This window comes from Carassius auratus, chromosome 5 (assembly GCF_003368295.1).
Source record: "Carassius auratus strain Wakin chromosome 5, ASM336829v1, whole genome shotgun sequence".
In the NCBI taxonomy this organism is placed as follows: domain Eukaryota; kingdom Metazoa; phylum Chordata; class Actinopteri; order Cypriniformes; family Cyprinidae; genus Carassius; species Carassius auratus.
This window is the reverse complement of record NC_039247.1, coordinates 25,981,603-25,994,499: the sequence shown is the minus strand read 5'-3', so window position 1 is coordinate 25,994,499 and position 12,897 is coordinate 25,981,603. Positions and strand designations below refer to the sequence as shown.

The window sequence follows — 12,897 nt, the reverse complement described above, 5'->3', positions numbered from 1 at the left end:
TACAACATTCTGTCAAGCTGCATTTAAAGAGTGCCAAAGCTGTATTTATTTTTTGAATTTAACAAATACAATTGACATAATATGAGAGATGAAACCATTTCATATCAGAAGTAACAAAGCGAAAAGCTTTTTGTGATTTTTTTTTATTGTTATTTTATTATAATTTTTTGGATTGGAGGCTTGTTACAAATAATGTTTCCGGCAGTTTTGTTCACACATCTACTGACGAGCATAGACCGATTCTTGGGATTTGAGAATCAATGTTGGTTCATTAAAATAAAAATAGATTAAAATCGAGATTTTTTTTTTTTTCAACCCAGCCCTATTGTACAGCAATGTCAGGTAGTTTAATGTTGCGTTTAAAATAAAGCCTGTTCACAGTAAACACCGATCATCTGCAGGAATTTACACTTGTTTACACAGAATGTGATGTGAATTTTCATCAATCACTGAGAGAAAAGGCCAAATTCCTGAACTAATCATTCATGTGCTTTAATGCAAAGTCCACTTGCTTTAAAAATGTTAAACATGTTCTCGCTCTCCTGGAATGGAAGATGGATAATAAAATAGAGAGGATATAGGGATACATTACAGGAAAATAATGATAATAGTGGCCTTTTGGTTGTAATAATAAACTGCAATTGCTCAACAAAATCAACACCTCCTGATATATTTGGACTGCTGGTTACAGACACATGATTATTACCTTTAATTTTAATGAAAATAACACAACCATGAACAAACATGTGTCCTCTTAATGTGAGGTTGCATTAATCCGTCATTAATATGTATGTATTCTTTGTTTCAGATATGCCCAATCTGTGCATCTTTGCCAGGTGGCGACCCCAATCATGTGACAGATGACTTTGCTGCTCATCTCACACTTGAACACAGAGCACCTAGAGATTTAATATCCTTTTATCTCAACCTAATGTGTATATGTTCCAATATATAATGCACTTCTTTCATAAAAATCTTCCTTTCAGTGTTTAATTTCTTTACTTAAGAATGATTTTACAATTTACACACATTGGTTCTGCTCGTGTATAATGACTGATCCCTGTGTGTGTGTTTTCAAGTCTATGGTCTAGTAACCTTACAAAGGTTTGAGATTTTATGTACTTGCATCTTCAAGAAATGTAAAGGTTCTTCTCGCAGAACCTAAAAACCTAAATTTACTCGCTGTCATGTCACTTCAAGCCATTGATTTTTCTTCTATGTGTTACAACAGATATTTCAAATAATAGTTCTGGTTGCTCTTTTCTTTGCATTTACAATGAATGGGGCAAGCTTTCAAGCTTCCAAAAGAATGTCGATGTCTGATTCGGAAACAGTTTTTTTTTTTAAATTGGATCTTTACAAAACCAGTATTAGTGATTTGTTCACAGACTGGGCTGATCCACTTATCGAGCATCAATTCACTTAGTTTCAGACGTCACTCCCACAGACCGTTGGCTGAACGTCTGATGCATATAGCACACAAAATTGGAAAACCTTCAGGCGTTTCAAGGTCGTCATTGGATTAGTTGAATTAATCAGGATTTCCAGGAGACGTGTCTGCCGCATTCTTTAATGTTCCACTTGGAAACAACGATGCTATGATGCCAAACCACCTAATGGAAGAAGAAAGCCATTGTGTTTACAACGAGTGCTTATCAGGATCAACTAAACGATGAGTTATCAAAAGTATGTGAAATATGTAAGTTCACAGCATAAACTTTTTTAAATACTGTAATGCTATAGAAACCTTCATAGTCACGGGAAGGAGGAGGCGGGAACCGGTGAACATTCAAATCAAACCTTAATTACAAAATAAACACAAAACAGACAAACAAAACCAAAACACAAAATAAAACCCAGGCCTGGTCCTCTTGTCCTTCACTGTCGTAACTCCTCTTTTATCCTTCCGGATCTCCTCCTTGTGACTTGAGCCTTCAGTGGACGGCACGACACTCCTCCTCCGCCTGATGGACGGGGGTTTCGGGTTCCTCCAGGTTTCGGGCAGTCCCCCGTTCCCTGCTCCTCCCCATCATGGTGGATGGCAGCAGGCTCCGGCCCCAGGCGAACGGTGGCGACTCCGCTCCCTCACGGACGGTAGCCGTCCCTCCACATCCTAGGCGGCCAGCAGCGAGCTCGTCCATCCCACCAGCAACTCACTCCAGCGCACCGACTTTACCATCCACTGTGGCAGACTGCTCTGCCATACTCTGGCACCGCAGATTCACCACAGCGGAAAGGGATCTTCGGCACAAATGTAACGCTATAGAAACCTTCATAGTCACATGAAGGAGGAGGCCGGAAATGACGAACAATCAAATCAAACTTTAATTACATAATAAACACAAAATAAAACCCAGGCCTGGTCCTTTCGCGTCCATCACTGTCGTAACTCCTCTTTTATCCTTCTGGATCTCCTCCGTAGGACTCGAGACTGGTGAGTGGCGCAGGTGTCGCTCATTTCTAATTACTCCACAGGCCTCGCTCCATTCCCACGGCTCTCGGCCCCGCCCCACTCATCATGAACACATCAAAGAGTTTGTAATTGTGGTGATATTTCCAAGCTCCTAAACATGATGCGACACAAAACGTGATTGTTTGCTTTATCTGTTGGTTCTATGGCCTCTTGGGCAGTCCTTGGCCATTCAAAGCTGCCAAGGTTCCCAGACCTTCTGCTGTCCGTCACTCGACTTGATTTGGTTGCAGAATAAAACTGCTCACTGGAACTGTAGATTGTCATTGAATTTAAATCTTAATTTAAGATAATTATTATAATACTATCATTATAAAACATTAATGGAGCCTTTGTGTTGTATTTAAATTTTGAACAATTCAGTCACCGTTCATCATAAGTCCATTGAAAAGAGTATCCAGTACAGTCTTCAGAATTAGTGATGCATGAAAGGAAAGAGACAAGTTTGAACTGATGTCAGTGTAATGAGTAAATTAAAGAAATTTTTTTATTTATTATGAAGCATTAATTTCAAGGAGAACTTTCTAAGTCCTGCCCAACATAGAATCGGCTGGAATCGGCTGGCCGCGTTGTTCTCAAGCCGGTCCACCTCCGCTCACTCTAGGAAGTGGCTCGCTCTAGACCTCCGGCCTCCACTCATTCAAGGCCGCGGTGTGTAACACCGTTTCGTTGAGAAAGTGAAACTATTTTGTTTGACCATGCATCATATTTCCCCTTTAAACTTTGCGTTTTTGTATTCCTGCCCATGGACTGTCAGATCAACAGTCTTGGCCATTTTTAAATGTTTTCTCCTAGTCATGGACTCGTTTTTTCTGCATTTCTGTTGCATAACAGGCTTGCACACTGGGAAGTTCTAGTTAAAGGAATTTTGCACCAAGGTGGTTGTCTGAGGACTAATTGTCCTAGGAACATTTTCCTGATTGCAATAATGTGGCATAAGCACTATAGAGTGCTAAAACACAACGCGTGTTTCATTCATACTCGTAACTGGAGGGCACCCTCAAACAGAAACTCTGAAAATACCTTACAGAAGTAATATACACATGCATCTCAATAAATTTGAATGTCGTGGAAAAGTTAATTTCAGTTATTCAACTCAAATTGTAAAACTTGTGTATTAAACAATTTCATTGAACACAGACTGACATAGTTTAAGTCTTTGGTTCTTATAATTGTGATGATTTTGGCTCACATTAAACAAAAACCCACCAATTCACCATCTCAACAAATTAGAATACTTCATAAGACCAATTAAAAAAAAAAAAAAAACTTTTAGTGAACTGTTGGCCTGCTGAAAAGTATGTTCATTTACTGTACATGTACTCAATACTTGGTAGGGGCTCCTTTTGCTTTAATTACTGCCTCAATTCAGCGTGGCATGGAGGTGATCAGTTTGTGGCACTGCTGTGGTGGTATGGAAACCCAGGTTTCTTTGACTGTGGCCTTCAGCTCATCTCCATTTTTTTGGTCTCTTGTTTCTCATTTTCCTCTTGACAGTATCCCATAGATTCTCTCTGGGGTTCAGGTCTGGTGAGTTTGCTGGCCAGTCAAGCACAGCAACACCATGGTCATTTAACCAACTTTTGGTGATTTTGGCAGTGTGGCCAGGTGCCAAATCCTGCTGGAAAAATGAAATGAGCAAAGCTTAGTCAGCAGAAGGAAGCATGAAGTGCTTCAAAATGTCTTGGTAAACGGGTGCAAGAAATTTTGGAGCCTTTCATGCTTCTTTTTTTTTTTTTTTTTTTATGCAATAATCCAACACCAGCAGATGACACTGCACAACAAATCATCACAGACTATGGAAACTTAACACTGGACTATAAGCAATTTGGCTATGAGCTTCTCCACCCTTCCTCCAGACTCTAGGACCTTGGTTTTCAAATTAAATAAAATCTTGCTCCCATCTGAAAAAAGGACTTTGGACCACTGGGCAACAGTCCAGTTCTTCTTCTCCTTAGTTCAGGCAAGTTGCCTCTTATGTTGTCTGTGGTTCAGGAGAGGCTTAACAAGAGGAATACGACAACTGTAGCCAAATTCCTTGACACGTCTGTATGCCTTGACACCAGCCTCAGTCCATTCCTTGTGAAGTTTACTCAAATTCTTGAATCGATTTTGCTTGACAATCCTCATAAGGCTGTGGTTCTCTCGGTTGGTTGTGCATCTTTTTCTTCCACACTTTTTCCTTCCACTCAACTTTTTTGTTAATATCCTTGGATACAGCACTCTGTGAACTGCCAGCTTCTTTGGCAATGAATGTTTGTGGCTTACCCTCCTTGTGAAGGGTATCAATAATACCCTTCATTGATAGGCTCAGGAAACCTTAGCGGGTGTTTTGAGTTGATTAGCTTATTGGCATGTTCAATTCAATTCAAGTTTATTTGTATAGCGCTTTTTACAATACAAATTGTTACAAAGCAACTTTACAGAAAATTATGTTTCTACAATATTTTAGCATGTCACCATATTCTAATTTGTTGAGACCTGTTTGTTGAGAATTGGTGGGTTTTTGTTAAATGTGAGCCAAAATAATCACAATTAAAAGAACCAAAGACTTGGACTACTTCACAAACAGTTTCACAATTTGAGTTGAATTATTGAAATAAATTAACTTTTCCATGGCATTCTAATTTGAGATGCACCTGTAACTTATGATGCTTCAAGAAATACCTAATATGGATCCCTGTAGCTGAACAAGATAAAATAAAAAATGTAAATGCTTTGATTAACAAAAGACCACAACAGAATATTGCTTATGTGTTCAAGCCATCGGCGGTGTTTTCATAAGAATGCAATGACAATCGACATAGCATTTATTACAGTTTCGTTATAAAGTGAGTTGAGATTAAAGTCATGTTATTAAACAACAGGTTTAAAAATGCTTCTTATTACATTATCAAATGCATGTTACATTGCTATCAGAGACTGAGCAGCATTTGTGAAACATGCAGTGCATATATTTGATTATATAATTGCTATTTTGTTGCTGCCCTAAATTAACGTAGAGTACACTTATAGCACTGATAGTTCCTATTGTTCTGGGTTAGACCCTACTCTGAAGTAGGAGCTAATTAATTCCCCCAAAAGGTGTTCCTATAACTAAATTCATTCCCAGCTCCTGCGGTGCAAACACGCCAAAGAGCAGGAACTTTGGGCATTGGTTGTTGGACCGATTAAAAAGGTTGCTCCGGTGAAAAAAGCCCTCATATAGACAGCCTATCAGAAAAAAAGTTAAGTGATAAAGTGACAGAAAAAAGCAGAGCAAAAAAGGTGGTAAAATCACAACACATCAGACTCTTTCAAACCTGAAATGTCTTCACGAGTGCCACTTCTCAATGTAGCAGTATAATGACCATATTAGATAATTGAGGATGTGATGTGTCTTCTGCATCTGGTGTGTGGTGACATTCTCAACTAATTGCTCCTTAACCAGCATGTGCACGATGAGAGCAGCGGCGTGCGGCACGTGCGTAGGATGTTTCACCCTGGGCGGGGACTGGGCGGTCCGCGGGCACGCCGGACTAACATGCACTTTACCAGCAGCTCCACTGGTGGGCTCTCCTCTTCACAAAGCTCCTCCTACTCTCCAAGCAATAGGGAAGCCATGGACCCCATAGCAGGTGTGTACAGGACTTTGTAATTACCTAGCTTATGTGTCTTCATTTTGTTGATGCAACTGCCGGTTTAAGCGTCTTCTCACACCGTCTTTCTCTTTCCCCTTATGTCTACATCACCAGAGTTGCTCTCTCAGCTGTCGGGTGTGCGGCGCTCTGCGGGAGGGCAGCTCAACTCTTCTGGCCCCTCGGCCTCACAGCTGCAGCAGCTACAAATGCAGCTTCAGCTGGAGCGTCAGCAGGCACAGGCGGCGCGCCAGCAGCTGGAGACGGCCCGAAACGCTACACGCCAACGCAGCAACCCAAGCAACATCAGCGCAAGCATCCCGCCGCCCAGCACCGCCACAAACACAGCCATGACTGAGAGCAACCCGCTGGCCTCCCACAGCTCCCAGTTTCTTCTCACACGGTACAGCTCAGACATCACCATACACTTAAGATTGTCGCTGTATTTTCAGAACATTCTTATTTTTTAAATGGAAATTCAGATATCTTTAAAATGTTATGTTCTGAAAATAAAAATGAAATTCCGGGTGGGCTGGGGGGGGGGGTTATTTTAGACATCTTAAAAAAGAAAATGAACACATGAATTTACTTCATGAGTATTTCACCATTTCATTTGTTAAACTATTGTAGAAACTCCATGTCTTCACTATGCCCTACCAAAATAAAAGTTTGGCTTCACTTAAAATTAGGGCAAAAATACAGTACAGACCAAAAGTTTGGAAACATTACTATTTTTTTTTTTTTTTATGTTTTTGAAAGAAGTTTCTTCTGCTCATCGAGCCTGCATTTATTTGATCAAAAATACAGAAAAAAAATGTAATATTGTGATATATTATTACAATTTAAAATAATTGTTTTTACATTTATTATACTTTTAAATTATCATTTATTTCTGTGATGCAAAGCTGAATTTTTAGGATCATTATCACATGATCCTTTAGAAATTATTCTAATCATTCTATGATTGATTATCAAAGTTGGAAACAGTTCTTTCAGTTTTTTAAGAACATGTGATACTTTTTTAGGATACTTTGATGAATAAAAAGTAAAAAAAAAAAAAAAATATATATATATATATATATATATATATATATATATATATATATATTAGAATTTTTTTTTATATTTTGAATTTTTTAGAATTTTGAATAAATGCAGGGTTTTTTTTAACCTTTTATTCATCAAATATATTAGACAGCAGAACTGTTTCCAACACTCATAATAAATCAGAATATTAGAATGATTTCTAAATGATCATGTGATCGACTGGATGTTACATGTTACATGTGACACTGAAGGCTGGAGTAATGATGCTGAATGATGCTTTTGATCAAATAAATGCAGGCTTGATGAGCAGAAGAAACTTCTTTCAAAAACATTAAAAATAGTAATGTTTCCAAACTTTTGGTCTGTAGTGTAAATTAAGTTTTGTACAGAATATATGCTTCTCGAAGTAATGATGATAATGCAATTTAAAATATTATTTCTAAGAAATATCCCAATTTATTAGTTAGAATTGAACAGTAAACCTCTAAAATTTTCTATTTTCATTTTATAACATTTAAAAAGATTAATTAAACCGTTTTTATGTATTAACTTGATTATCACCATTTTTGATAATGTATTCAACCCTAAAATCCCCTCCGAATTTTTTTTTTTTTAATTTTAATGTTATGAATTTAACTGTTTAGACATCCTCTTTGATTATTAACATTCTGTTAAACCATTAAACTGGAATTCAAAAACGTCAAAATGAAAACTTTATTAGACTAAATTAGACTTACAGTTTGAATTGCATTTAATTCCACCAGGTTGAACGAGCCGAAAATGTCTGAGGCAGAACGGCAGGCGCTGGAGAGCGAGCGTGCGGACCGCAGCCTGTTCGTGCAGGAGCTGCTGCTGTCCACACTAATGCGAGAAGAGAGCTCGTCTTCTGACGAGGACGAAAGGCGAGACTTTGCTGACTTCGGCGCCATGGGCTGCGTGGACATCATGCCTTTAGATGTGGCTCTGGAGAGCCTCAACCTGAAGGAGAGCTCCACAGGCAAGGAGCCTCCTCCACCTCCTCTTTGATGATATCCCACCACAACGCAGACAATGTCCTCTGTGCTGTAACTGCCAATGACGGTGGGCAAAAAACACAGCTCTCTAATTTTTTTCCCTTTTTTTTCTGTTTTTTTTTTTTTTTTTTTTTTTTTTTTGGTGATTGTAATTTCAGGTCTGTCACCTTTGTTACATTGTATAAATCCATGAAAGGAGAGCGAGAGGGAAAAAAAAATCAAAATACATCAGAACAGGCGTGTGAGAGAGTGAGCGAAACCGAGAGACAGATGAAGAGAACGAGAAAATAAGAAATATAAATATATAAATAAATCTCTATAAGTTGATAATCAATTCCACATAACTAATTTTTTTCCTTTAGCAGGCGAGCGTAGGTATCTGTGGCAGACCTCTGCTTCCTGTGTCTTGCAAAAGGCTCTCCTTATAAATACTCCACATTCAAAAACTGAAGAGGAAACAAAGAGACCTTCTCTAATGAAGCTGCTGTGTGTATTTATGAATATTAATGAATAAAAAGTGCTTGGATGGTTTACCATAACTACTGCATGAGGTTATTTGCAGCGTGCATGATTTTTAATGACAAGGTCTAATGACAAAGCTAAATATCCCAAAGCTTTAATTTTTTTTTTTTTTCAAGTGTTACTTGAACCCGAGCCCTCTTGAAATAGGTGAAAATAGCTACAAATTTAGGATTTTCTTTTTTTGTTTAATATGGAAATCAACCGCAAAATTGGAAACTGCAGTAGCTTCGCAAGAAAAACTGCTAAATGCTTTTGTCACTCGGCTCCAATCTGCCCCCTTCATCTGCAACACATCAGAGCGCAACAGTGTTTCAAAATAACACTTTAACAGCAACGGAGTTTTCCCATCCGTTTTCTCCATAAGGATAAAAAATAATAATTAAGCGAAAAACTTAACTGACCAGTTTTACGATAAATCACAACGTAGCATACACAGTTTGAATTTATATTTCTAAATAATTAAAAAAAAAGGTACAAGATTCCATACTCGGATTCATTGATGGTTTGAACTCGAGTACTCAACCCATCAAAGCATTGTGAATGACAATCAAATAAAAACGCGACATAAGGATAATGTGTATATCGCAAAATCATTAATCAAATATAAAAGTCGTTTAAAAGTTCAGGGCGTTTTAAACCGTTCACACCAAGCATTTGCAACAAATTTGGTTTGACATTTCTGTTCATACCAGTGCATAAAAAAATGGAAATTCAAATTGTGTAACAGAAGTGGCTCTGGACATGTGACCACAAATGAGAATCTTATTGGTTGGCCAGCAGTATACAGACACATTAACAGCTGTTGATTAAAATTAGAAATGTTTAACGCAACAAATAATTGTTTTGTTGCAAACAAGCCTTTTTTTTGTATGTGTGTTATTTAATTTTTTTGGTGGTGAAATCAAACTGAGCTCATGATTTCTCATCCGTAAAAAAAAAAAAAATCTTTATGGAGGAATTAAATGGGATTATTACTTCTGTAAAGCCCCACTGTTGCGCTCTATTGGACGTTCAAATGCTCTGCCCTGATTGGCCGAGGCAAAATAACACCTTAACCATTTTAACCAGACGTCGCTGTCTTCGTGTCTGTGTAACCACCAGATGTAAACTCTTAACTTATGCACCTGTACAGACAAGTTAGGCTCTCCATTGTCATCTCGCTCTACTCCTCACGTCTCTGCTTTAGTACGCTTGGGACCCCGCTCTCTTCACCGGCGTGAGATTTGCCACGCCACGGCTTTATGTTGAACTTCTCAAAAGAGTGACATGCTTACATACTCTCTGCTAATAGACAGCACCTTCTATTTATTCAGGGTTTTTTCTTTTAATCTCTTTTGGTTCTTTTAAGCTTTGTGAATAATCATGCCACCTCCATGCCTATACTCTTATCCTCTATGTAAAATACAATGAGATGTATATGGAATTTGTGCGTTAACTTTCATAATGGATCTAGGACATGGGCCGACTTTCTTTTTTAATGTAACTTTAGAATACTACAATAAAAACGGCGCACAGCTTTTGATGAAAACCAAACCCCATCCTCTTACTCTCTGTGACTGTGGTCTGAATACTAGTCACATGAACTTATTTAGAAACTTACCATACTTCCCATTCAGCCAGAAGTATTGCTACACACACACACACACACACACACACACGCACACACACACACACACACAAGGTTCTGAAAAAAAAGAGGTGAGTGGTATAAATAGAATGTAAAAACTACATTCTTGATGCTTGCACACATAAACTTTACAGCTAGTGTGTTTGCCTCTCAGGGGTTCAGATGGGGTCTGTATTACAGCCTCTCAATTTTCTATGCAATTTTAGCCACCACCGCTATTTTAGAAAGTACAATTTAAGAAATGGAGAGTAATTAGGGATGCTAAATTGCTATTGTGTAAATATGTAATCATGAAATCAATAAAAAGGCAACTAGTCTGATTCAGAGTATTTTAAAATGTACTAAAGTACCGGATCCAGATTACATGTAATCCGTTACTATCCAGCACTGTCCACAATATTGCTTTCTCTAGTGGAAAAAATGGTCAGAGGAGAAATGTGCACCGATCAAGCACTTTTCATCAGTGAAAACATTTTTAGGCAAAGATAGGGGTTGATTTTGACAGCACAACGGTGTGGATTTTACACCGGAGGAAGCGTTATTATGGACTGCCATTTTGGCCAGAAGTCTTGGTTTAAAGTTAAAATGATGGATTTATTACAAATATGCAGCGATTTGCTTCAATAGGCGTTAATTGATCGACTGGAGTTGTGTCAATTACTATTGTGATGTTTTTATCAGCTGTTTAGGCTCTCATTCTGACGGCACCCATTCACTGCAGAGGATCTAGTGGTGAGCAAGTGATTTAATGCTAAATTTCTCCAAATCTGTTCCAGTGAAGAAACAAACTCGTTCGAGGAGGTCGAGTACATTTTCAGCAAAGTTTCATTATTGGCTGAACTACTGCTTTAACGAAAAAAAAAAAAAACTTTATGATATTAAGCTGCTGCTTTAAGGCAAAAAAAATAAAATAAAAAAAGCTGTGATCATCACAGGCTATCATGAACACAGCTAATAGTACAGCTCTCGAGCCTCAAAAAGTCACAAGAAATTCAGTCCCAGCTACTATGGATTGACTTTGAGAATCGTGCCTTGGTTTGGAGCAGCTGGCCCAGTCACTGGCTATTGTTAGACATAAATATTAGCCTTGGGATGCCTTTCATGCCTTATGTGAAGTGGCCTTTCTACTAAAATAACCCTTTGTGAGCAACTACATAATACAAAGCCTTCCTTCACTGTCATAAAAATAGAATGGAGAAAAAAATCGGAGAATTTATATTTAAGTACACAAAAAACCTAAAATAAATATGTAAATAAATGTGTATGTACGTAAATACTATATACTACATTTTAGAGTCAGTGATGTTATAGTTATGTTTATTTAAAAGAAGCTAATACTTTCATATAGCATGGATGCGTTAAATTGATCAGAACTGACATTTAAAAAAAAAAATTGTAAGTGTTTTGCGCTTGAATGTTTTGTTCCTCGAATACTAATATTAATACTAATAATCCTCATTTGTAAGTCGCTTTGGATAAAAGCGTCTGCTAAATGACTAAATGTTAATGAATACATTTACAATACATTTTACATTTCCTTTCCTAACAAAGAGTTAATTTAAAAACTTCTGTAAAATCATGTGACACTGAAGTTATGGCTGCTAAAAATTAAGTTTTGCCATCGCAGGAGTAATTCGTTTTTTAATAAATTCACATAGAACAGAATAAAAATAAGTAATTTTAAAACTAGATTTTACAATATTATTGTTTTTACTGTATTTTTGATCAAATAAATGCAGCCTTTCAAGTTAATGTCCTTAAATGTGTGTGTGTGTACTTGTAATTAGATTAAATTGCATTTGAAAAGACTCCAAATCAGAATACAGTTACTTTTTTATTGATTACATGTTATTCACACAATATATATAAATTCATTGATTAATATATTAATACATTTATTGATTTTCCATAATTCTTTTTCGTTACTTAATATTTTTTTTTCATTACACAGAAAACTGAGAGGCCACACGTCATTTGACCACTGCATTTACAAAAAATTTTAAGTGTTTCCTTAACATTTCAACATTGCATCAATTACTGACACATTAGTTTTAATTTGAATAATTAAGAGTAGTCAACCATGTATAAATGTCTTTTTAAAGGCTTTTCTCTTTCAAACACATTAAAAGACACAGATTGAAATATTTCTTCTATGTAATGCAGATTATATGTAATCTTAAACCATTTTATTTGTATTACAATTTTTTTGTCATCTGAATCCCTTTCACGTAATACATATTTCAGGTTACCCTTGATATTTTAGAGTACTGGTAATAACTTAATAATTAACACATTTTCATATTCACGGTTCTCTCACATGACAAACAAACTAATAAAGTATCTTATCTCAATAAGAGTTAGATTTTGATATTTTAAAATTATTTCCATTTAAAATGTTTAATTATTTTAATGTAACATTTAACACATTTTATGTAAATATAGTACAAGATTAGCCGGTTTAAATCAATGTGATAAATTAGATTAAAAGTTATCTAAAAGTAAAGTATATCTGATTATATTACCTAAAATGTGTAATGCTACGGATTACATTACAAACTACAATATTTGTCATGTAATTTGGAATCAGTAATGGATTTACTG

The 12,897-nt window shown here is 36.7% G+C and overlaps 1 protein-coding gene across 3 annotated transcripts in view; it reads left to right on the top strand.

The window, feature by feature from the left end:
- kcmf1 (potassium channel modulatory factor 1) overlaps nucleotides 1–12,897 on the top strand; it is a 34,308-nt gene that overhangs the window by 19,106 nt on the left and 2,305 nt on the right. Inside the window, exons 4-8 of one of the 3 annotated variants that reach the window (XR_003283548.1) lie at nucleotides 809–910; nucleotides 5,910–6,087; nucleotides 6,205–6,490; nucleotides 7,899–8,214; nucleotides 8,513–10,202. Coding sequence is in view for 1 of the 3 variants with exons in the window: in XM_026254762.1 (XP_026110547.1) it covers nucleotides 809–910; nucleotides 5,910–6,087; nucleotides 6,205–6,490; nucleotides 7,899–8,160 (828 nt within the window). In the remaining 2 variants the exon portion in view is untranslated. Of the gene's footprint in view, nucleotides 1–808; nucleotides 911–5,909; nucleotides 6,088–6,204; nucleotides 6,491–7,898; nucleotides 10,203–12,897 lie in introns of those variants that run through there. The other 2 variants (XR_003283554.1, XM_026254762.1) reach the window with 2 other exon arrangements.